This window comes from Apteryx mantelli, chromosome 15 (genome assembly GCF_036417845.1).
Source record: "Apteryx mantelli isolate bAptMan1 chromosome 15, bAptMan1.hap1, whole genome shotgun sequence".
NCBI lineage: Eukaryota > Metazoa > Chordata > Aves > Apterygiformes > Apterygidae > Apteryx > Apteryx mantelli.
Genome location: NC_089992.1, coordinates 13,087,334 through 13,113,975, shown reverse-complemented (window position 1 = coordinate 13,113,975; position 26,642 = coordinate 13,087,334). Strand labels below are relative to the sequence as shown.

The 26,642-nt window shown below is 39.4% G+C and overlaps 1 protein-coding gene across 1 annotated transcript in view; it reads right to left on the bottom strand.

Annotated features, from left to right (window-relative positions):
* The window catches only part of FBN1 (fibrillin 1), a 164,425-nt gene that overhangs the window by 76,900 nt on the left and 60,883 nt on the right, over positions 1 to 26,642 (bottom strand). The window contains exons 8-15 of the mRNA XM_067305931.1: positions 21,964 to 22,089; positions 17,773 to 17,931; positions 14,216 to 14,383; positions 12,776 to 12,916; positions 12,132 to 12,251; positions 7,623 to 7,748; positions 5,375 to 5,497; positions 458 to 580 (exon numbers count right to left, since the gene is read on the bottom strand). Coding sequence (XP_067162032.1) covers positions 458 to 580; positions 5,375 to 5,497; positions 7,623 to 7,748; positions 12,132 to 12,251; positions 12,776 to 12,916; positions 14,216 to 14,383; positions 17,773 to 17,931; positions 21,964 to 22,089 — 1,086 coding nt within the window. The remainder of the gene's footprint in view (positions 1 to 457; positions 581 to 5,374; positions 5,498 to 7,622; positions 7,749 to 12,131; positions 12,252 to 12,775; positions 12,917 to 14,215; positions 14,384 to 17,772; positions 17,932 to 21,963; positions 22,090 to 26,642) is intronic.

Here is a 26,642-nt window from a genome sequence, read left to right as displayed (position 1 = left end):
TGACTATGAAACATATTAGAAATACCTCAAACTTCTTTTGGTTATGGACAATTATAGAGAGGTGGAAAAATCAATATATCCCATTTTAAAAAGACATGGAAAACTAACTACATTTTTAGGCTTAATGATATATCAAGAATTTCACACGGACAGAACTGGGGCAGATTCTCACCTCCTCAAGCACTAACCTCCAACAGAACTATGCTAGGTTACCTCATCTGCTAATGTGGCCCACATATTTTTTTTCCTTAAAACACAAAGGGAAAGAAAAAAGAAGAAAGAGCAAAAACAACTATTACAATAAATATCCCAGAGCTATTAGCATCCACTAGTGCAGTAACCCATTATACTAAGACCTGCCAACGAAACTCAGTCTAACTCAGATCTATCCTTCGATCTAGCGTTAATGCCTGGACACTGGCTAAATGCGACTCGCCTCCCATTGAGCTCATCTTACCGACACACACACGTCCGTCCAGTCCTACTGCGAGGCCAGGGAAGCATTCGCATCTGAAAGAGCCATCAGTGTTCACACAGCGCCCATTCATGCATATTCCAGCTGTCTCACACTCATCGATGTCTGTTGGAGAACGGAATAAGCTTTATTAGAAATTAAATGACACCGTGTTCAATGCCTGGTTGAAACTCGCATTTGTGCAGCTTATTTTCAATGTATCCTAAAAAAAAACTAAATGAAAATGAAAATTGGTTCAAATAAAGATTTTATTATGAATAACATTAGCTCAACCTGTAAGAGGGAAAAAGAAAATGCAAAATTCAGGAGAAATAAACAAAAAACAATTTTTCTCTCTTGGATTTTCCTCCTGCTCAAGGGGCTACATTTTCCTGATTTGCTCCCAAGAGGTACATCCTCCAAAATAAGGGTCATTTAGGCAAAAACATAATTGGAGGAAGGAGGAAACTGTGATTGCTAAGACAAAGTTGTGTAGTGTTTAACATGGCCTTCCTTTCTGGGTTAACAGTTAGTATGTGCTGTAAGAAATCAGCCCGGATGACAAAATAAATCGTTGATCCCCCTTACGAGGTGCCTTGCTAGGGCTACCACAGATTTTTCCTTCCTTCTGCTGTGGGTTAGTTTTTGGACACGGGTCAGACCCTGCCTGCACAGAGTGTCTCTCTGGTTATCTGCATGACAACTGGTTTTTCATATGGATGCTCGGATGCTCATTACAGCCCTTTCTATTAACTTCTAATGGACAGACTGCACTCCAGCCTTGAAAGGAATTTGGTAATGATTTGAGCTCTGAGCAATTGCTGAGCACGAGATACCATCTTTGCCCAACGATAGTACATGGAACAATAAGGCTCTTAGCAATGAAATAGGAGAATAAAGCCTCACAGCATTAGACTATTACAAGGGATGTCAAATTAGTCAAAAATTTTATAGCCTGTGAATCCTGTTAATAGGAAAAGCATTTTCTAGACACAGAGAACATGCCATTATTTTATAAGTGATTAAGAAAAAGAGGGTTTAAAATATTGTTTGGAAGAATGTATAACCTTTATAAAATAATCACTTCATAACAACTCTCCATAATATATACAACAGACAGCATGTGTGACAATTTCCTTTTTTCTGACCTTAAAAGGGCAAATTGAGAGTGAAACACCTCTATGTTTTACTTAGTTTGTGTTGTTTGGCATAAAACATGGCTTATCTGATCCAAGATTCCTTTTCCAAATTGCATTTTAAAATAGAAGTTATACTTAAGTACATGGGCTCAATTAATTTCAACTTTATCCTGCAATCTTTTCTTCCATTTCAGACAAGTCTTTAACGCTTTTCCCACTTTAAATTTAGTCTTTATTCAGTGTGAGTAAAAACTAAGTTGGGACTTCAAATTGTGCCCCTACTGTTCAACAGGGGAGACAGGTTTTTTGCAAGGCAACACGGAATTCCTTTGACAGAAACATGTTGCATTAAAAAAAAAAAAAAAAAGTTGATGTTCCTTTTTAAAATTACTTACAGAAACAGACAAGCAAAGTTGCAGTTTTTTCCATTTATTTTTAATAAAGTATTTTGTAAGCTACTAAAGGATGAAATCTGATTTACAAATGTGTTGAAAATATTGTCATCAATGTTTTATAGAAAGGTGAAGCGGGCCACTTAAAATCACACAGATCAGCTGAAATCCTGGCTCCAGTGAAGACAGAGGCAAAAATCCCTCTGATGTTAATGGGGCCAGGATTACATCCTGTAAATCAACTGCATATGCAGGCACAAAGTCCAAATTTCTAACCCGGACGAGCATCTGTAGTCTTCTGTGGTAGAAGTTGCCGTTGTGACAACTCCAACAGATACCAGCTGCTTTTCGCCAGAATACCTGATTCTCAACCTGCTTCTGGAAAACCATCCACTGGATTCATTCTGCATGTCCAGTCCGTCCTTGCCTTTTGTGCGGAGCTTGCTCAGCCGTGCCAGCTGGGTACGCTAAGTCCTCTAATTCTGACCAGGAAAAATTTACTCAGACTCCTGAACTGCCACTTGCAGTTGCCTTGCCACAGCTTTCAATTTGGGGAATTACTGCTTGGTCTGAAGATGAAACAAATAATGCTTTAAACCTCCTCCTGCCTGATGTAAGTATTTTTGAAAAAATCATCAGCACATCATCAGCGAAAGAAGCTAATGGTGAATAAGTTCAGTATGTCTTGTATTACAGAGGGTACACAAGACTGTGGTGCAACATTCTTTTTTGGCATGTTACTTCATAAAGCCTGAGTGGAATTTTTACCAGGCAGCCAAGCATATGCCCTGTACTTATACTTAAATTCCAGTTTTATGGAACTAAGTGTCAATTACAGTATCCCTAACTTTGGGTTAAAATTCCTGTTACCATTTCAAAATTCAGCTTACAGTGCATCAAATGAGATTTTTATAGGAGTAATATGTTGCACATTGCAATTCTTATGTTCCTTTGCTGATTCCCCAAAGAATCTGGGCAAAAACACATGTTCAATTCCATATCAAAATTGCTCAGGCAGGTAGCCAATTTGCTGCAGAATGTCAGTTTGCACACATACGTTCCCAGTATGCATGAACACTAACTGCATGTGCAAGAACCAGCTTAGAGTTGAAGCTCGTGTAAGATCTAAATGCATTTGTATCACGAATTCAGGGTGTGCAGTGTGAAAGATCAGCGTTTCAAATCCCAACTGCTCTGTAGGACAGAAATCATTTACTCTGTATGTTTGGTGTGAACAGAGAAGACTCAGTAAGGATAAACATTACAATGCACAGGAAAAGACATTATTAAAGATGAATCTTTTAAACTCTGAGTGAATTATTAATGTGACTAGAGACATTTACCAGAGCTATGCTCCTTCTAGCGACTACATTCCTGGGAATTATTTCATGATACTTTGGGGGAGTGGAAGAAAGGAAACAAATAAGAAGTTGGGAATAAGTATACTTTGGGTGTCAAGGTCTCTAAATCTGGTTTGATTTTGACCCAATAGCAATTTCACACATAATGAATGTTTGCATGGTCATTCATAGAGAACAAGGCGTACTGTAAGTGTTGAAAAGCAGTGGGAGAAAGCCTTCATTTTACTATAAGATCTGTTCCAACTTTCAGTAGGAATCAGTTGAGTTGCCTGCAATTTTGGATAATTTTCAAGTATTTTCCCTTTGATGCATAGAAGTAACATTTCTCTAGGGCCAGAAACCCCTTTTTGGCTGTGTCCATACTCCTGTTTAGCCAGGAGGTATGCAACAGAGGCTGTGAAGTTGAGAATCCCAAGTTTGGTTTTTAAGGAGTCTGAAGGAATTTATGCATCATCATCTTAGATGGTATTTTGCTGTACAGACTAGTTTAAAAAAAAAAAATGCTCAAGGCAAAATCAAGATAAGCTTTTGGGTTGAGCTTGCGTGAGTGAGTGACATCACTGCTACCGACACACAGACCAGCCAGTGGTCTCTGGGAACACAACTGGCTGATATACCAAGGCCTGATGGGCATCGAGCTCTTCTCTGCCATGTCTGAGACCAAGTCTCACTTCCATCCCACACACAGGCCAGCTGGAAAACAAGCCTCAACAAAGTACAGACATACACCAATCATTTGGAAATCAGGTAAGGGTGGAAATAAAGCTCATTACTGTAAGCATGTGTAGGCTGTGGCCAACACAGACAGCAGATCTAAGCTGAGGAGACACTTGCAAGAAATCACATGCTTATTTGTCTGAGAAATTAAAGGACAATTCTTTCTTCTGATCAAAACAACGCTATTACAAAACAAGAATAGGGTCTTCTCTCATATGAAATATGTGATTCCCCTGCTGTGTCCAAAAAGTTTGATGACACTGGCTTACACATTTAGTCCAAAAGGTATCAAATGCAAGAGAGGTTCTGGAAGTTTTACCAGATTTATTGGACTGGTTTGGATCTAAAGCCTATGTCTAGACACTGTGCAGTTCGGACCTAAGACTGGTAGCGTTCAAGAAGCAAAGGATCCAAACTAATTTAACCTTTCATGTCAGCAATTCTCGAAAATAAATTATTAATTCAAACAATTACTTCTGTTACTGCTCCTCAGAACAAGTAGCTGCTGTGTGATCCAGTGTGACTTTTTTTAATTTACCAAAGTGTAAACAAACACTTTTGTTGCCCTGATTCCAAAAGATTTTAAATTTTTCAAAAGAAAAACTGTAAGTAACTTGGCACAGCGCTTGTTTATTCCTTATTTCAACTTCATCTCTGTGCCTATAAAACTTGCTGAAACATGAAGATTTATACACATAAAACTTCCAGTTCCCAACGGGACCGAATGGAAACTATGATGACACAACTAGCAACTAAACTGCTGCAGTATCTCCCACAGTGGCTATTAACGAGCTAGTGCAGCAAACGGGAAAGACGATCTTGCAGTGGAGCTCATGTCTGTGTCTTGGTCACACAGGGTGCTAGGTGCTCCTTGGAGATGCTGCATTGGCTAGGAACACCAAGGCAGGAATATGAGAAAAACTCAAGAAGGGCAACGAGCCAGGATGTTTGGGTGGCCAAACGTAGAAAACATTGAAAGGCAAAACACAAAAAGTGAGATATACTGCAGCCAAACTGCAGAAGACCTCATAGGCAAAAAACAGGAGTTTAACTAGGTCAGATCACACAGTCTTTGATCAAAGAATATTTCCCACTGGCTGGTTAGGGCTGTTGCTCAACACTGTGGAGAGGACAGAATACTGTCTTGCACAATGACAAATCACTCCAGCTGATTAAAAGCGCATATCTGACCAGAACTCTGCCCAGTACTTCTTGTCCCCAAGGATCACTGTGAGGAAATGAGGCAATTCTTGAAGCTACCAGAGGCATATGACTCACAAGCTTTGAGGACCTGTAATTTATTGTGCTCACCTCTGCAATAACGTCCATCAGATGCTAACTGGAACCCTGGTTTACAAATGCATTTAAAACTGCCATCTTCGTTAATGCACATCCCATTCAGGCACATGTTCCTTATGCTGCATTCATCCATATCTGAAAGCACACATAAGAGACATAACGGTCACACTGATAATGTAGAACTCCTACTGATTATATCCAAAAGATAAATCTTAATTCCCTTTTTTGGTTGTCAGGGTACATGATAAATGTCAACATATGATGGGACACACTGCACTGTCCTAGAGGATGCATCAAAGCAGTGACTCAGGTTTTTACCAATGAACCATTAACATACAAAGGTATGCATATAAACACAGCAAAGAGAATGAAAAACAGATGAGAGACTGGACAGCTTAAGAACTGCCAGTTGGTAAAAACCTCAAAATAAAAAAGAAGGGTGGAAGACTGAATTGAAGAGAGTCTGCAGTCTTGATGTAAATAACAGGCAGATGAGCAGCAGCCTCCATTTGGAATGGTAAGCACAATTTTATGTTACTAAGAACACCCCAAAGGGCAGGAGGAGGCATTTGTGTTATGAGTGCAAACTTCTGTAACCTCTGGTGAGTCTAAGATTTGTGACGTGGGAGACTTCCCACCACAGCGCTCAAGTATGCAGTAGCACACTGCATTCTGTCAGCATTTTCACCATCAACTTCCATTAGAAAAAAAACCTATCCCTTCTCCATATTCTGCATGACAGGTTGCATATGGGGTACTTACTGACTATCCATAGCTTCATACTGACACTATTCACGCTCTGACCTAATGCCATAGCATGACGGATTCAGGTAGGAAAAGATGGAGGACCCAGACACTGCTATTCTGAACACTGTACAATCAAAGAGTACAGAAAAATTTGTGTTTGGTTTTGGTAAAATATTATATCCCCTTTGTCTTTACTTTGTACTAGTGCAAATGAAGCCAATTTTGGACATTATGTCCAAAAAAATCAGCACTATCTACCTGTTTCACCTAAAGGATTATACACAGTTGCGTTAAGGTATGGCACAGTCCTATGGTCTTTACTTATTAGTGTCTGCGCACATGTATTCCTAAGAACAAAACTCATTGCATTACAATGCCAGAGATGAAATTGTTTCATAAGTGGATGCAACAGACATTCTGGCAACATATGCAATGGAATTAAAAATGTTTTACCAGACTGCCGACGTCCTGGTTCTTATTACTATTAGCACATGGTATTTGGTGGGAAAGAAAGAAATCGGGAATCAAGTTTTTTTCCAAAATATATTCATTTCCAAATATATTTAGTCAATATAGTTCCATAATTAGATATTTTAAAAAGGAGCTTATAGTGCTAAACCATATCTAAAAAAGAGTCAGGAAAAACAGAGTCTTAAAATGTCTGTCTCTCCCAAGGATTAACAGAATCACTACTAGCACATAAAATCACTGGATCATAATGACATTACAATATATTCAGGATCGTGCTATTTTCCTTAATATTGCAGCTGTCTTGGACAGAAATTACACTTCTAGACATGGTGTGTTTTCTTTTTACTTACAGGCTAAGTCAGACAAAAATAATTTATGACTTTAAAAAAATCGTGTATCTATCCCAACCAGGAATTTTGGCATTAAGTCTTTGAGCTGAATCACTGAGATAGTATTCTGCCAAAAATGTTTCTAAGAACAGTGCTTGAAATTCCTTTAACGTATGAATAGATCATTGGGAACCCTCCCAAGGACCTTGGGAAGCATGATAAAGAACATTCTTCTTTTTCCCCCCTTTGCTAAAGGTCTGGGAGGTAGGAACACATCAATTATGTTTACAAATTTTTCTTAAAACAGTTTTTATGGGTCAGACCAGACTGCATCTACATAAAGCACGTTGCTAGTCACCCAGTAAGATCCCATAAAGCATGCTGATAAACACACAGTAAAAATCAGGCAGCATGTGACTTGTGCTCCGTTTTAAAATGTACCACTCCCATCAAAGAAACTACATTTTGCGATAGTGGTATGTGCTATTTCTCCTGCTGGACAGACATCCTGTTGAGAATTGCCAAGCCAAGGCTCCAGAACTGGCTGCAAAAGACAGTTTACTTGCCCTCCCAGATATAGCAAACAGTATTTAGAAATTTGATTCCTTGCTCCTTCTCTTCCCCCCCACAAGAGGTCCTTTTATTTTTCATTGAAGTGAATAATCTCTTGGAACTGTAATTATTCACAAGGAATAATTTCAGAAAAGTCTTACCTTCACAGTTTTTCCCATCAGCTGCCACTTGAAAGCCAGCGTTGCAAACACAGTGAAAACTGCCATCTGTGTTTATGCATCGTCCATTATTACAGATACGACCGTTCTGTAAACATTCATCAATGTCTGAAAGCCAACCAAAAAGAAAAATAACATTCTGAGGTTTTTTATTTTTTATACTCATGAGGAACATTCACCATTCCCCCTTTCACCAGTTCTTTAACCCTACACAGAAACTGTATTCACCTGAAAGTAACTTGCTTTGATTTCCATAACTGAATGTTACGGAGGTGGAGAATGCTCTTCAGTTTGAAATTTTAAGTTGCTGTGAAAGAATCTCAGTGAACATTACCCTGCTAAATCAAGATTCAGATCCTTTTAACAGGCTTCTTGCATTTTCATTCCTCATAAAAGTGTTTTTACTAAAATTTAACCTAACAAAAGCTAACTACTGAAGAGAAGAAGGGGAAAGCTTGTCTTTTGCTGTTGCTTTATGATGAAAAAGATAAGAGGAAAGTTCGAGACTTTCCCACCTCGAAAGATTCCTCCTGCTTGTTTTATATTTGAAACATCAGCTCCTCATTTCCCTCTCTCTGCAGGAGGTGCTTGGCAAGTTCTCTGGAGGACCTGAATAGTGATATCACACAAGGCTGGCAGCTCTCCCTCTCCTCCAAACGAGGGGAGAGGAGATGCTGAGACAGACTGTCTAGACATTTTTCAGATTGCTCAGTGTTCTTCATCAAGGCCTGGACCATCTCCCAGAGATTCCTGCACAGAGGGGACTCTGCTCACAAGGACCTCAACCAGCCCATGCAGACGCATCCTCTATCAGGCAATCACGCTGTTTTCCTAAATATCCCGAAGATGCTCCTCCCCAAGCACTCTCTGCAGAAGGGCATTGCTGCACTCAGGAAGGAGCAGAGGACCGAGCATCCTCCTGAACTGTGCCCCTGCTACCTAGACAGGTATCTGAGAGAGAACTGATGCCTCTTGAAATTGTGAATCTACATTTGCTTTCTTAGCAGCATGGTACTTCTGGGAAGCTGCTAAGAAATCTCTGAAAATGACGGTTTTGTAAGCAAAGCAAACAGACCAGCAGAGGCAGGAACTGTTCAAGTGACAGCTTGCATCCCTCTTGATATCTAGGAAAAGCACACAGGCTTAATAAACCTCCCCTCACTTGATAAACAGGCATAATTGATCAGTAACGGGAAAATTTTGAGTTTTCTCTCTACTTTGTCCCTTTCCTCCCCTCTCTTGGCACTCAGCTGTATGTAAGCATGGCTTCAGTTACTCTGCCAGCTGTTCTTCCTTAGGGCAGGCAGAAAACCTACATCAGCTCTTGAGATTTTTCTGGCCTTTTATTTTTAGGTTTTGTTAGGCTCTTTACCTTCATGCATCTGCTGCCAACTAAGTCATGGTGCAGAAAGTTGACACAGAATTTTACTGTTCTTTACGTATAGGAGGGTGACCAGAGATTCACCACTTGCTTCTGTTACTTGTGTAATTTTCAAAAATTGTGAAATAACATGATTGGTTTTTTTCTTTTTCAGAGAAACTTCCAAAAATCAAAGCACCTCTCTCACTGAAATGTTTGTAATTGCTGTCATCTCCATGTAAGGTCTGACCACCTCTTCCTTCCTGAAAGGTCAAATAGATGATAGGAAGCGCTTTGCTACTTAAGCTTTGACTCCCATACAGTCAAGCCTTTCACAGCTAATGTCATAAGATTTCACATTTTTTCAGGTCCATTTTACATCCCCTCTTCTGCCATTGAAAAGTATGTTTTTGATCACTAATCATAGCACTGATTGCTTTATTCATCTAAGAACTTAATTAACAAGCTCATTCAGCCAAAACCCTACTAAAATTTTAAGAAATCCAAATTATAGTTGAATCAGTAGCTTGCAATATAATCTGCAATTTGTTGTCGGTTATCTATCAGACTTATCCTGCGGAAGAAAACCACCCATGGAACCTCAGAGCAAGGAACAGATAAACATCTTGTCATTATGGAGACTTCATTTTCCAAGAATGGATGTAAGGGACATTTGACATTTGCAAAAGCAGATCAGCACAGACACATCTGTGGGTGCAAAAAATAAAACCTCAATATACAAAGCAGTCATGAAAAGTAATTTTACAGCAAATGCTGATTTTGGCAGGCACCACTGCTATATGTACATTTTGCCAACTGCACCCCACTAGCCTTTTTCTTTTTCCTAAACTGGTCCTAAAAATTTCTTCAGAAAACAAAGATTCTGCACATCTTAGCACTTTCCGAACTGCCTGTCAAGCAAGCAGAGCTCCAATAGACAGCAAAGGAACTGCTAAGTGACCACACTTTAATGTCATTAAGCTACTGGGCTTCTGACAATCATGTGTTTGTTTAATGAATCAGTCAAATGAAAAGCGTGTGACAAAAATGACTCATGAGTAAATTCATCACCACTGAGGCTCCACTTCAGCACTCCTTCGCCACTATTCAGATGATCTATGAAGATGCTTCTGCAACATGGCTGTTTGGCAGGCAATTAGGTCAAATATTCCCAGTGACAAGCCTCAGTGGTGCTGGCTCTACAAGTCTTCCTGGACCGGATAAAGTTTCTGTACCACAAATACCCCTTTCTGATTCACAAAGGAAAAAAATCACACGCTAATATAGAGAGTTTTCTTCTCTGGCTTTTTAGAAACGTGAGTAATGATTGAGAAGATCTCTCTTCCCTTCACTTGCTAACACATTGTTATTCTGCCCTTCCGTCTCTGATCCTTTCCTGTGAGTATTTTATATAGTATTTCATTAAAATAAAGCTGAAAGACTCTGAATAGCTTTTTTTTTTAGCTCGTATCTGCCAGATTGTTAACTACATGACACTATTCAGTTCTTCCCCTCACTTGATTCCTCTAAGGAGCACCTGATACTGTCCTGCTCTTGTGGCCACTGCTGCTCACTGCATTTACTTCCTCTTGTGCAGCTCATACACCTCACTGCAGTTGCTAGCAACAAGCAAATAAAGATTTCTGCCAACAACTAGTACACATCAGGTCGCTTTGTGAGCAAGAAGGATGAGACGTAATCGTGGGCTTCTACATTTGTATGCAATAACTTGCTTTTATACTCATTACTGTTGACTTAGAACTGGTAACATGTTGACAGCCACTTTCTGAACTTAATTGGTATTCTCACTGCGCAATACATCCCCGAATTAACCTCTCCTGCTGTAGGTCTCATGCTACTGTGACTGCCAAGCCATAGGTATGGAAACGATCTGCTGAAGCTCCTTCTGTAACACAACTGCTTTCTAAGGCAATACACTACTAAGTACTTTTTTGTAATGCTGCCTAACATATTCACTGCATATCCTGCCTGTTTCCTAAAGAAACTCCTCAAAAAGCACGTGTTGTAACTACATGGATGAAACAAGTCCTTAGCCAAGCTAATCATTTTGATTTAGCATGAAAAAAAAATTCTCCCACTTCGAGTGCTAATGTCACAGTTAAAGGAGTTAAAAGCTCCTTACAGAAGGCCAGAATTTTCAAATTATCCCATTTTTCTTCCTAGTTTCAAGTATCTCCACTATTATTCTCCACTTCAGAATGAGTGTGTGCCAAAGGAACCCTTCTTTTAGGGCAGAAGACAAAATATAATGAAAATAAGTTGTGAATTTGAGCAATCAAACTTATCCTATTTCATGTAGATGCTTCATTTCTGGAATGTTAAGGTAGTCAATCACCCTCCTGACAGAAGCCTCTCATATCACTTAAATATAATGGAGTGTATCTACCTTTGCAATTGCAGTCAAATTCACACCCAGAACCATTTGGGAGTCTGTGCCTGACAGAGGGCTGAACACCGAGGGGCTAAGCGTTCCCCGCTCCCATAACAAGACAGAATGAAGACCAGCAGGACTACTGTCTAGCCTGTTCTTTAAAAATTCCCATAACGGGGATTTCACAGGTTCCCCAGGTAGCCTTTTCCATACCTTATTTAAGCTTTCATTGTTGTAATTTACATTGATTTCCGCTTTGGACCGTGGGCAGGAAGAACACAGAGCACTGTACTCTTATATTTACCCACGGGAAGACTTATGCTTCCTCCCAACTCTCTTAGTCTTTTAACAGCCTTCTGTTGGTAAAGGGCTACTCCAGAGAAGGGGTGTTTAGCTGTCCTTGAGATGACCAAGGAGCAAAAGAAAAAGAGTGCCTGAACAGTTAAAAAACACAAAACAACCCCCCCCCCCCAAAAAAAACCAAAATCTCTCTTCCACCTCAAAGCCAAGAAATGGTGCCAAGATAGTTTCTGCACAAGACAAAGTGTCTCTTTTCTTAACTCAGTCTGTGAACAGCCAACTCAGGTAGGTTAATCATTTTGAAAAAGCATTTTTTACTGCTGTATTTGATTTATTTAAAAAAAAAAATCTTATCTAACACGTGTTAAATTTTCCTTAAAAATATTTTCCCTCCTAGTATGTATACAATAGTACAGATATGGCTATAAAACTACTTTACCTCGGCACTCTGTTCTAGTCGGTGTACTCTGATATCCTAAACGACACTGGCATATGTAGGATCCTTGGGTGTTCACACAGTCTCCGCTGATGCATGGATTCTTCTCACATTCATCGACATCTGTAAATGACAGACAGTATTTTACTGTCTTAGTATTTTACTAAGACATTGGTTGAAAAGTAGTCAGGTCTATAGGGTTATTTTATTGTTTTGTAGTTGGAGAAGTAGCATTCTGCAGTTTGGAAGGAAAGGGGCAGCTAATCCCTGCTCCTGTCATCAAGATCTTGCAGAGTTCCAAAATTAAAGGCTCAAGAGCCCATCACAATACAGGTCATTTTAAATCACTAATAAACACATTATAGTCACATGTTAGTAAAATAAGTAATCCTTACTTCTGCATAGTTTTGTGATAAATTACAAGATGTTAAACACTGTCTTAAAGGCAAAACTGCTGTAATAATGACTTTGCAGTTGAAAGTAATTACGTTTTGCCATCTTTGTAAATATGAAGTCTATTTACTGGGTTTTTTTGTTTGTTTGTTCTTTAAGAGAAATCACTTAGGGTCCTTACATTGTGTGGAAAATATATATATATATTTTTAAACAAAATTCCATTCTGTGATTTACAGCAAAAAAACACATACCAATGCATTCCTCTCTAACATCTAGTTGGAATCCTTTGTTGCACTCGCAGCGGTAGCTCCCAGGAGTGGGAATACAGCGTCCGTTAAGACAGAGATGTCGGAACAGCTGGCAATAGTCAGTGAAGTTCACCGGCAAGATCACTGAAATAAGAGTTGGAAAAATATCTTAACAGTTCATCATAATCATTTTATGTAATCTGCAACTTGTGCAGCATTTTCCATCGAAAGTCAAGAGTTACCTTCTACCTCAATGCGAATTACATAGCAAATCAGCACTGAGAAGGAGAAAACATTACCTTGTCTCTAAAAGTTCTATCTGAAACCAGCTAGTAATCACTGACTTTTTTTTTTGACAAATCTGTTTTCCTCTTCTGCAGGACAAAAGAGGATTGACTCTGCCCATATTTAGGTACAAAGGGGGTGCAAGGCACTGCAGGGACTCTACTAAAAGCCAACAGTAGCAAGCGGCAGCCAGGCAGTGGTTCAATTATGTCAGTGTTTATCGAGAGCAGAGAGAAGATGGAGGGATAACCCCAGAAGGTAAGCCTATACAGTCCTTGGCAGGCCCATGTGAGCTGGCTCTGTCCATGCTCCCAGCTGACCAGAAACTGCGTAGCTACCTCAGTGCAGTATTAGGCCTGAGTTAATAAAGTTTGCCTCGTGGGCTTATTAGCTCAGCTTGATGCTAAACCATGACTACATAGTTTCGGCTGGTGCCGGCGCAAGCAGAGCCTGCTTGCATCTGCACAAAGTGTGGGTGACATGAGCTTGTGCTTACTTGCAAAGGATTTGTGGCTATGCCAAATGCTTTCAGGGTCCTACTGTGGACTACGGGCACTTAGCAAATTCACTGAACAAGGGACGGAATAAGGAACACACCAATATCTTGCTCTGGCTTCCTCCTTGCTCTAGGGAAACCTAATCTATCCATCTTTTTCCCTGAAAAAGTTCGTTCCTCACACTGGCTCAGCCTCAGTGTCCAGCAGATTAGTACTGCTGTCTGGCCATTTTCTACCTAACCAAGCAAGAGTGAGGAAAACAACCTGACAGCTGCTGCCTTCTCCCAACCAAGTTCTGTAACATAAGCAGCCACCATAACTGAGTCGAAGAGCTACTTATGTTTCTGACTGTTGACATGCAGCAAAGCTCACAATATTCTTAAAATAATGTAGTTATTACAACACAAGGGCCTTAGTAAATACAGTGAGAAGTAATGTTGGAATCCTAACTTGATAGGGAAGACATTACCAATGAGGTACACCTGCTGCTAAGACACGGGGCAACCAAGCTATGATTAGAAGAATACACAGAGACTAGAGAGATACAAAAGGCAAACAAAAGATACCAGCAGCTGCAAGGAGCAAATTGCTCCTATAAATGCATGTTTTTAAAGAAGCTAAATGCAAACAGTGCAGGAAAAGGTTAATATTTCATGCTTACCATGAGGCGGTGGAGCACGAGATGGATAAACAATTTCTGGCTGAGGGACCAGAGGAGGGTAAACACCAGGAATAACTGTATCAGGCGGGATGATGTCAGGACGGCCCGGAGGAAGGTCAGGTCTTGCTGGCAGCATAGCAAATACTGAGCACAATTTGCGATACTCATCTGAAACATGAAAACACGAACACCGTTTTAGACTCATACAGCCATTCCATTTAATCCAACCATCCCCCTTTTCACACAGGGGAATTTTCCCCCTTTTCAGACCAGCAACAGCAAATCTTAAAAAATCTGGAAAATCTGAGGCTATGTCAGTTTTCTTCATAGTAACAAGCTTTGTTCTGTGAATCAATTTGTTAATCCAAAGAAGGAAGTCATACGGATTGTCAGAAGACTGCTAATAAAAATATTACTGACATTCTGTATTTTGAAATTCAGCAGTGAGGGTGGGACCTGATCCCAATCTATTTAGTCTACTTTCAGGCAAAATCTTTGGCGAACTCAGCGGCAAGTTTACCTAAAGAAGGACTTTTGGACTTGATCCCAAGTTAATTTAATATAAAACTTGCCACAGAGTTAGAAAAATAATGAACAAGGAAAAACCCGGGTTTCAACTGGTGTCTTAAAACTTAGCTTCCTTAAACAAAGAAATATAAATATAAGCAATGAGGCAAAACCAATTAGAGAATGAATATCCTAACACTATTCTATTGTGAAAATAAGGTTTGTCAATAAAAGCAGAAACCAAATGAGGTGCAATCAAAGGAGTCTAGACAAAGAGAAACTGAGTCCAATCCACACTGAGTTCATCCTTCCCCAGCAGATGGGAAAATGATCTGTTTTGCTCCACGCACAGTCTGTGCTCAGTGTTATACATTCTCCTATTGTTTATCCCTAAGCGGCATCTGTCCTACTGCCCCATTTTTCCTCCTGCACCCGACTCTTTTGTCTGTGGGAAGTGTGGGTTTGGAACATGCAATTCAAAGAGTGCACACAGAATATCTCAATTAAAGACCACATTTCCAGCTGACCTAATTCATGTCCACAATTCATGTGTATACAAATAACTATTTGTGCAGTCAATATCTTTGAATTTCAAAACTTTAACGTTTATGGCACAACAGGGGAGAAGAATTATATACTGAAAACAAAATGCTGAGGAGATGAATGAATTCCTGAAATAATATGACAAACTAGAAATCAAAAATAAATTCAGTGTTTGGAGAACTACAGTAGGTATTTCAGCCTTCAGCATTTTCATCTCATGTCTATTTCCACCTGTAAAACATATTAGACACTTTTCCTAAATCACAGTGGATTTGATAAATGAACATGATAATCTAAGATTCTGCTTTTCCTTATTATAATCCTTGCATTCATTTTAATGCTTTTCAGGGATCAGTTTGTTTCATATGCCATTGTATTTCCCTCTGTTGTTCGGTCAAGTGATTTTAACCTTTAAATCATTCCCAAGAATATTTTACTGTTTTGTTTATTGGTTTTGTTCCAGCCTTATATTTTGCCTATTCGTAAGCAAGCTGAATCTGCTCTCAGTCAGTGGTCTACCTGTGATAAAACAGACATGGAAACATTCAGAAGAAACAGTGCCTGCATAAGTATGGATACAACCTCCAATACACAAGTGTTTGTTAATGATGGGGTTTTTTAATAGTCAATTCTCTAGTCAATCATTCTCTACAAAACACTGGTTACTCATTTTGAAAGAAATAATACTGGGTTTTTTTGTTTTTTTTACTCTAGATTGGTAACGTCCAATTATCCAAAGCCAATCCACCAAAAGCCTAGGCTTTCCATATAAAAAGAAGTCAGGGTTCTGTAGCTGGCCATCCATTGAACCGAATTAGCACACATGAAGGAACTGTTCAGGTGAGAATACACATGACTGGATCCCTGAGATGCCACTTTTAAAGTATTTATAGCGTCAGTGGTGAACCCTGCCATTTTGTATAACAATTACTGCTGTGTTATGCAATGAAATTCAGTGCGAGCCCTTTTTATTGCAACTCTAATCTCCATGTGTAATTTCTAGCAATAAACAGCCCATTTTATAGTAGCATCTGGGTCCGCTGCCCACACTGGATATGCAACCACTTGGTTACATTATGTAACTACTTTATATTACAGTAAATTTCCATTTCAGAGTTAGAGAGACTTTGACTCACTGGTATCATTCACTTAGAGCTCTAAATTTCTCATCTTGCTCTCTCAGGATATATTGAGGAATGACTGAACTTAACTGAATAAGGATAGCAATGCCTTGCATACATGTAAGGCCTTTCAAAGGATTTCAAAGCACTTTTCATAAGACAGTAATTTAACAGTCTTAATTTATATCCCAAGTCAGAAAAACAGTGGCATGTAACTATACTCTGGAAGACCTTACATGGATTTATGAGTCAGGAAGTCCTGGCTTCTAGTGCCCTCTCCACCACTTGTCTCAACCTGCAGCCCTGGCCAAATTACTTCACTTTTCCACCCAGTTTATTCACCAGTTAGATATGGATAATCAGAAAATATGTAAAGAAAAACAGGAAACATGTTAAGATTAAGTAGAGCTTCCTCCTTTTCTTCCCACCAAATGAACATCAGACTACACTGTTTTCTTAGCATTATTCTAGTCAGTCCTGGACATTTAACATTTTTAAATATTACTAAGAAGATAGCGACAGAAGAGGTAAAAGACTTTGAAGAGTTCTCATCTTACATTTCTGCTCCTGTATTGGGCAGCTTCAGTCAAGGGATTAAAACAAGGATTATCAAGAACAATGAACACTCCCATAGGTGGTCTCCAGCAATTTTTTCAGTGTTATGCTGCTATAGCGTGACCACCCCATTCCTTCCTCCCTAAACTCTGCACCTCAATTGAGCTCCCCCCAGCAATCCTCAAGCTTCTTGTACTCTTCTTTACTGCAGCATTTCAGTAGGTCTCCAGTCCTAAGCAGTCTCAAAAGCATCCTTCCTCCACTCTCTCACACTCAGTTTCACAATCTGCTCATCATCTTCTCTAAATTCATACTTCACATTATCTGGAGATCTCAATACATAGCGAGGCAATAAAGCACAGAACATATTTTGGAGACACTCAGTGGAATTACATAATTTAAATAAAATCATGTTCACTGTTGAATTTAAGGAAATAAATAGCACCTCAGGAAACTGAGCATGAGACAGAAGAAAACCCCATTTCCTGGTGGGAAAAAATTCCAGGGGGAATAAGGATCGATTAGAAGGATCTGGAGGAACCTGAAGCTACAGAGCATTTTGAAAATGAAACCTGAATCAAATGAGGTCACAACATCTAGGCTACAAAATGTTCACTATCAAACAGATAAATTCCTTTGAGTATGTCTGCATGTGGTCCTGAGCAACTTCCTATAGTCCTACCCTGGTTGGACTACACAATCTCCAGAGGTGCTTTCCAACCTCAATCATTCCATGTGACTCTTTTTGTAATGAAAATATTACTGACAAAGGAAAATCACTGCCTAATTCAGTGTTCAATCACCCTTGTAAGAATACAGGTGGATTCATACCAGTAGATCTGATCGGACACATTTCAGGAGCACTCACTGCACCAGAAGACCAGCATCGGCCGCTGTCACAGCAACAGTGCATTTTGGATAAAGGCTGTGGAAGCTGGTTGCCGCAGCGCCCGTTGGTCAGAGAAGAGAAGCAGTATCCAGGACGCATGTCTAGCAAGAGAAAGGAAAGGATATGTAATCACTAGTCCAATGAAGTATGTGACTTTTACAAAAGACAAAGGTACTGTTTTTCTTGGTAGGTTACATTATTGGAAAAATAGCACTTCTAACATTAAAACAATCAGAAAGTAGAAGGCAGAAAACCTGAAAGATCTAGAAAATATTTGGGCAAATTGGGATTCATGCAGGTATAATGTCTCCTGTGTGAAAGTTGAAGTGAAATATGTGACAGCAATAAACTACAGTGGGAAATGTATATTCAGTAGATAATAAAATATGCTTCAGTGCCTTCAAAGAAAAATTCCAGTGTCATCTCTACTAAAGGTAGTACCAGATCAGTTCTGTTTAAGCTTTGGTTTGAAAGCAACTGATGTACCGCAACTTATGGCATCACAGCTCCCGAAAGAGTAATTAATTTTTCATTAGTCCTGACTTCCTCAGCTGAAGTATGTAGTGATTTGACAAGATATAGGCTTGCAAGCAAGAAAGAGCAATGCAGCTCTAACTGGTGCCATTGCATTGTTTATAGAGATGGGTTGGCTTCCTGTCTGAAAAGGGCAAGAACGTGCTGTACAAAACATCCTGTACCCAAATTTCACACGCTCAGCTCAAATAAGCTCAAATAACACTTTACAGAGATCTCCTAGCTTAGAGAAGGGGCAGAAAATGTGGATGGCAGCAAATAAATGAATAAATAAAAGAATAATCTGAAGCTCTGAGCAATTGTTTCACAATAAATATGTCACATCATGTCAAATTCCATATAAGCTGTGGTGTGATTTGATGCTGCATGATAAACTAGACCATGTTTATTTCTACAGAACAAGAACATTTGCTGTCATAATGTAGAGGAAAAAGTTGCAGACATAACATTACAACACCAGTCACCATTCCCTAAAGAAACAGTATCTCAGTTATCCAGGGCATGGTGGAGTCATCTGTCTAATACCTGCAGTTTTCAGAGTTTACTAGCTATTCTAGTGGATATAAAAAAGCAGGGAAGTTTCTTATTATTTTGAGGAAATTGATATATAGTGATATGTTGGGAGAGTCTGTGATGGTTCTGCCTTTTATTAGCTGGAACCCTGAACAGGGATATTTCTGGTGGTACAGCTGAGGGAGTCAGTTGGCCTTTGCGTCCAAACTCTAGAGTTAGGTCATTCTTATAACATAATGGAAATGTGAAATGGAGAAGATCTATTCAGTTGTGTTGCTGGTCCTCCATTTCCTCCTGGTCCCCAAACACACACGCTCCTTAATCTACCAGTTTAAAATGAAACAAAGCTTTGATGTAGACTGCTCCACACTGCATCTGTTACAGTTTTCTTCTTCATATGCAGTGGAGAGATATACAGATGCTTAGGGTGACGCGGGGCACGCAGTAAGGAAGGGAGTCCTCTAACCAACTCTGTCATCACCCTCTGAAATTCATCCTTCTCAAATTTGGTAAGGATCAAGCTTTGAAACCTCTGAAAGCAGTAATGGGCAAAAGGTGGGGAATGGTTCTGCAAAAGGCCTAGCCAGAGAAAGGAGACAGACTACGGACTGAAAGGAGAAAGCATAAAGAAATTCAGCAGCTCCTTATTTTTTCTGGACTTCCCTGGCTCTAATACCTAATGCCTTACGATTCTATATATTTATTTTTATTTTCTCAAGTGCACGATGTGCCATGAAAAGGTAAACACAGAGCAAACATCTTTGTCTACCCACAGTTGTAAGAGCTAATCAAAACCTCCATCATTTTCAGAAAAAAAACAGAGAAATTTATGTGAAAAATGCCAAATCTTTTCATACCCTTAATCAGAAGTGACTTTCTCCCTACTTCCTGTTTTTTTCTCTTTCATTTTTAGTTGCAAAAAGGAAAGCACACACAAAAAAAGGGTGGGCAAGAATAACAGGAAAAAACTTTTTTCTGTTTCAGAAACACAAAATCATTTTCAGCTTTTAAATTTTTAATATTTTTCAGTAAAAAAAAAAGAGTATTTTGAAATGGCAAAAAATCACCATGAAGATAACTGTTTCAAGAAAAATGAGTCCTTCCTTTTTTTTTTTTTTTTTTTTTTTAAAAGAAAAAAGGCAACCACATAGTAACATTCTGAGCAAAGGAATTTACGCCAGCTGGAAGCATGGGCCAACAGCTCTCTTCACAGTGCTCCCCAAGTACTTGGGTTGAGGTGTCCTGCTTTTGTTTCTCCTCTTCAGCTCTTCTAGGAGATATTATCTGGTGCTTTGTCTACTCTAATTTTTAAGGTTTGTAGTAATGAAACTGCTGGTTCTTCCTTTGGATATTTGGCTCCAGTGCTGCTTAGTTTGAGTCCTGTAAGGGATACGTTTCTCAGAAGCACTTACTCATCTCTAACAAAACAGACACGTTCAGCTAACACTTTTCACTTAAGACAGGCACGTGGTAACTAAATAAAGACTACACGTTTTGCCCAGCTCTAATACAGATTTGGGCTCTATCCTTGTTAACATGGCAAGTATGCAGTCTGCATATCAGGCATAAATCCAGAATACCTGCAGATAATTAATAGTACTTCCCATTTAGCACGTTTTGCCTTGGACATGAAGCCAAAATTTTAATGATGGCTCATGGACTGGCATATTAATTAACACAGCCTGTCATCATTTAAATACCTAATTCTTTCACTAAACTATTTCAGCCTGGAAATACAGCAGGTAAAAAAGGCTGGAAACTGGCAGGAATATAACATGGGTATGAATTTTGGGCTATTCTAACTGAGCAATGAGTATAAAAAGTAGAAAGCAGACAGAAATACTGCATCTCTGTACAAGTTCATTACTATAGAAAGGAGCATCTTTTCCATAAAATTAAGTACATGCAGTAATCAATAATCCACACAGTCATTTAGGAGCTACTAATCTGAAGCAATAAGAACAATGCTCCATTGGCATTTTAAGTGTACAATATGCATCCTATCTACCAAAATGCTGTTCTTGATAATGGAAGAAATAAAGTTCATTGCTCACAACCTACAGAAATAGAATGGTACTATTCAAAATGAATCATATTCCAAACTACTTCCAGATTTCCAGGGGAAATTAGTATCATTTGGTACTTTTCCCTGTGAAGTCATTTTTGTTCAATCCTTTCCCAAATGCTTTTCTACAAAAGATGCTAATATGGGAAGCTGTCTTGAACCCCTATGCTGTCAATGTGTGTAAGCTTCTGAACAAACAAGCCAAAACTGTGGAAATGAAACTTTTCCTTAAATGACAATGAATGCTCACAATTCAGCTCTGACAGTGAAAAAAGTAATGACTGCTTAAAAATGAGAAAAAAGACATAGAACGAAATACTTGACCTGCTTCGCAGCAGGCTATATACTTTGCAGAAGTACTGCGTAATTCTGCTAACTCTATCCTTTCATGGCTTTGGCACTAAAGTGGCAGTCATTTAATTCACACAGTCCTTTGGTACCCGAGTTTGGAAGACTAGTTCTGCTCTATCACAGTGAAAGCTAGAAAGAACAGCAGTGCTAAATCATCACCATCATGGAAGCAGCTACACATGTCCCAGATCCAGCTTATCACACTACTTCCTTTAAGGAAAAATATCTGAATTAAGATCATAACAGCTGGAATGAAAAAAAAAGGGAGGAGGTGAATTATCTTCTTACTCAGTCATGTTTGCTTTTTTAAATGACTGCTGAATATAACATGGACTAAACCAGAAAGTAACATGAGAGAAAGTAAGAATATCAAGGAGATCTGTTAAAACAAGTTCTGCCTATTTTAAGGCAAAAAGTATGGCATGACAGAAAAATCCTAATAATAAAAACGGGAGGGAAGGTCACAATAAAGGAAGAGGGAAAGAGGAAACATCCTGCAAATGGAAAACTCACTTCAGAAAACAGATAGGCACACGATATACTTTACATAAACAAAGGATTTCAAGAATATCTGGTGTTGAAATACATTTCTGGCACAGTGTTATCCATTTCAGAGATTCATGAACGCTCATGGCACCGACTGTTTTATCATTCACAGTATTCTACTCACCTATGCACTTTAAGCCATCAGGAGCTGTATAAAACCCTGGTGGGCACTTGCAGAAGTAACTGCTAACTGTGTTTGAACACTCTCCTCCATCACAGATTCCAGGAATGGTGCTGCATTCATCAATATCTTCAAGAGAAAAAAAAAAAAAAAAAAAAAAGAGGAGCAGGGGAAATTAGTTCTGGCATCAGAATATACATTTTATAATAACTATTAATAATCAAATTCTCCATGGTCCCATAAGCACTAAGAGCACAAACAGCAGTTTCGAATATGGATCAGGATCTTATTTTGTTAGGCATTTTATAAACACAAGTGAAACAGAATCTAAAAAAATATTATATCTGTAAATTGCAAAAAGCCAGAGAGTTTGTTTTACTATTAATAATGATGGACAAAAATCTAAAACTGCACTGGGGATTTACTAACTGTAAGTAAACCATGACCTCTCGAATTTGAATTCTGCACGCTAGAATTATCAAACCTGTTTTAAGAAAATTGTTGTGGCACCTGCAATGACCACAGTGATCAGTAGCTTTATGTTTATGTCTCACATTAACTCCAACAGCGCAGTGTCTCGTAACACCAGCCTTAGGCAATGATTCAGTACGGACTTAAAGGAAGTACAGCACCTACCGAACTGCCCATCCCACGTCTCAGTGCATTTTTGTTTTTTTTCTTGGAATTCCCCCATATAGAAGTATTGACCAGTCAGACACTGCTTAAGTAATGCAATCTGACAGGATTTCGTTCAAAGCAGGATGACTGCAGGCAACAAAGATTACCTTTCCTGCTTTCGCCTTTAAGTGAATGTTCTGAAGTTTCAGCAAATTTCTAGACGGAAACTGAAACATCTACCACAGAAAGCATGACAGAAGTCAGGCAATGTCCATAATTTGCCTAAATTTTGTCAGCAATTTTAAAATAAAATTCATATTGTGAGTGTAATCATTAAGAAATTTTGATCCATATACTAAGCCATCATCATAGATCTAATGCAGAGAAATTTTCAAAATCTGCATAAAAAGATAACAAATACCTTCTTATATCTGATCATACCTGCATACACAAACGGAATTTGCACTGCTTCTGCCACAGCTAGGAGCTTATAGTATCTACTGTCATGCAAATAATAAACCTGTGCCATCTCCAAATGCTCCTTAGCTACCCTCAGTAGCCAGCCTGTGACACATAGCTGCTTTCCCCCTGGTTTCCCATGACTTGTCTTACAACTCAGCTGCGTCTACTTAGCACTGCTCTCATCTTCTAGGAACCTGGAGTCCAGCTGAGCTTAAAGACAGCTCGCTTTTTCCACGGTACCTACAAGAAGAACCAGCAAAGCGGACCAGAAAGGGAGGCTACTCTTAACCGGCTGTCACAGCCGTCCACCGTCACCAAGTAGCTCTCCTGACAGTGAGAACCCAGTGAGAAGTAACAGCACCACAGGACGCTCTCCAACCTCTCCTCCAGAGACCGGCAAACAGATAGACACATGGCTGTAATAATGATTTCACCAACCACAAAAATTTCTGAGATGAAATACTGCAACACCACCCAACACACCAAGGCAAGAAGTGAATAATATTTTAGTCATTTAAAATGATTGGAGAAATTTAAATGTAACGCCTAAATTGGAAATTGGCCCCAACAGATGGGGGAGACACCCGAAGTCCCGCAGGACCGTTAATGAGCTTTTTAGCAAGCAGAGAGGATCTTAGTTCTACTCCTCCTGTGCAGGGAATAATATAACAAGGATCAATTCCTCTTCCCCTAGGTGAAGAATCGGATGGTCTAACAGTGTCGTGGGACTTGCCTTTGCGGGAGAGGAGTGGAGGGACCAGGGGTGGCCCTCAGACAGGGGGACCGAACGGACAGACCCGCTCGGAGCAGCGCAGGGCCCCAGCCCCTTGTGCACGCACTCCCCCAGCACCGACGCCGGCTGTCACGATGTGGGTCACATTCCTCGCTTGGGTGTAGCAGAGGGGTGTGACGTTTTGTACAGTGCTACTTAGAGGGTGTTGCCAAAGCCTCCAGCCCAAGTGCCCTGGGAGCGCTGCTAAGAGACTTTTGGCTTCTGCTCCAGGATTATAGTCCACAGGAGCCCCAAAAGTCTCAGTGACAAAAAATGTGGAAATTGAATTTTGGTCTGAATAGAGTCCTTAATTAACAGAGAAAAATGCAGTTGTAAGTGGATCAGATTCAAGCATCTTCTGACTCAAATTCACCAGTGTTTATCTTAATGTCAGTGTTGCCACTGTTTATATAGAGTCTGACCTTTTTAAAAGCAAAATCCCCACTCTTTATTTTAGGGTTGAGCCCAACCCAAACAGTATTTCATTATTTATATTAGTGTTGACATTAATATAAGCAATATTGTCATTGTTAAGCATGCGAGTTTTGTAAAGGTAAGTATACTTGGTGTACTCACAGTCATGAATGTCGCTCTAGAAAAAATTACTCCCACTCACCACAAAAACATGCTTACTTCAGCATTAATGCAACTAGAACAGGAATGGTGATATGAAGCACTGAAATAACGTAACACTTAAAATCTAGTTTTCCACCACCTGTGCTGATACACAGAACATTGCCCTACAGGTCTCATTTTCCCTCTTGTTCTGCTGTCTCATTATATCTCATGATTTCTGTTGTGATCTATACTCAATTGGAGAGCCACTGAAAAACAGTGCTGATAATCCAACAGGTAGCTCCCAGTTCTGCTAGACCGGTGACCAAGGAAACACTACAGCTGCCAGCAGTCGCATTTGCTGAACAGGATGTTGAACCAAGCACATGATCATATGTTAATTATTCAGTGTTAGATTTAATTACAGTCAGTTACAATAAGCCAAGTACTTTGTCTTCTAGTGGAGATTTCAATTTGAGTAAAATGCAAAGGGATAATTTAGGAAAGCAGAATGGATATTCAGTAGTTGTGTGATTACGCTCTCAACTCTTAAATCACTATGCTATTTCTAGCACGTGGTATAGGGCTGCTACTTTTAATTCCTTGCACTGTATTAGGACCAACAGGCTTTAACTAAAATTGCTATGGCAGGAGCAATACACAGATGTAGTGAAAGTATGTCTCTGCCTACTGAACCTAAGCAATGCACAGGCATAAAACAGAAGAAAGGAAGCTTCATTCACTCTTTGGAGCCAGGCAATCACTCCGAAGAGCTTTCACAACATGGTATAGGAAATTCATGTCAGGGTTTGGAAGTGAACCAGGGTATCCCAGGTCCTTGGGTCCAGTGCCTTGACTGTGACCAAGTACAGGCTCTGAAGGTGGGTTTTCTCTATATGATTAAGCAGTCAAAAGCCTAAAAATCATTGTGGCAATGTTTATACGATCCAGCTTAGGTAAACCTACAGTTTTCAGTTTTCCAAGTACTAATACTTAACAAGACACAAGTTCAGTCTTCCCTATTCACCATCTTTGTGATACTTCATCCACAGAGGGAAACACTTGCAATGTTACTACTCTAAAGTTGGGCTACTCTCTGCCAAAACTACTGGTAGTAAATCTGAAAACCCTACTGTGTACAAAATCCTCTGAAATTGCTTTCCCTAACCTCCAATTAAATTATAAGATTTTGCTTGAAATAGGGATTTTTCTTTTGAAAGAGTAAGTCATAATTCTTCCTAAATGATTAAAAAATTTTGGGTACCTCCTTAAAGGCACCTTACCCAGAAAGGATGGATGCACACCTCGCTTTTACAATCACACTCCTTTATGATGTTGGAAGCTGGCACTCAAAAATCATTAACCACTTTTGAAACTTGTCTGCTCATATGAATTTAATTTTTGTATAATGCCTGAAAGGAGGATCAATCTTCAGAGTTTAAAAAGTATCAGGACTATACAGTAGCACAGATGGATCAAACTGTTCAATTGTCACAGTTTAATCCTACATGCCTTATGTATCCAAAATTCTGCTAAAATGAAGGAGAGGTCAGATAAAAAATGAAGAATCAGTCTTTACAGGAATAGTTCATGATGATAGCCCCCACATTCTGAATGCTTTATAAATGGCACATCAGTGAAGTCAATTTGGGAGTAAAGATTTGCACAGTATGACATTTGATATTAGGATCTGGCCCCTATCTAATGAAGACATATTGGTTAAAAGAGATTTTTATAGTAAGTCAAATCATAAAACCACAGGAATGCTGGTTGGGAGGGACCTCTGGAAGTCTCTAGTCCAGCCTCCCACTTGGCACAGGACTACCACTGACACTAAGCTTGGGTCAGCCATGGTCTACCCAAATCTTCAAAATCTCTGAAGATGGTGATTCCACCACTCATCTAGTGACCTGTTCCAGCGCTGCACTACCCTCCTGTCAACAAAAAGGAATCTTAAATTCCTGGTGGTCATTCTTCATCATTTTATCTTTCCTAAGCGCTTGATCTGCAAAGTACTAAATGCTTGTCAAGCACTCGGGAAGCTACTCAGGACATTCAGAAAACACTCTGGGGCCAGATCCTCTACTGCGAAGTCAGTGACAGTTGACAAAGCCAGTGATTTACACGCAAATTTTCCCCTCTAAAATCAGGATTGCAGTATCTATTCCTGATTATTACATTATGGAGAGGAAAAAAATCAAATCAGAGTTAAGAATTAGCAAGATTCCATACACATGCAGTGCAGATTTCCACATTAATAGCTAGCACCTGCCAT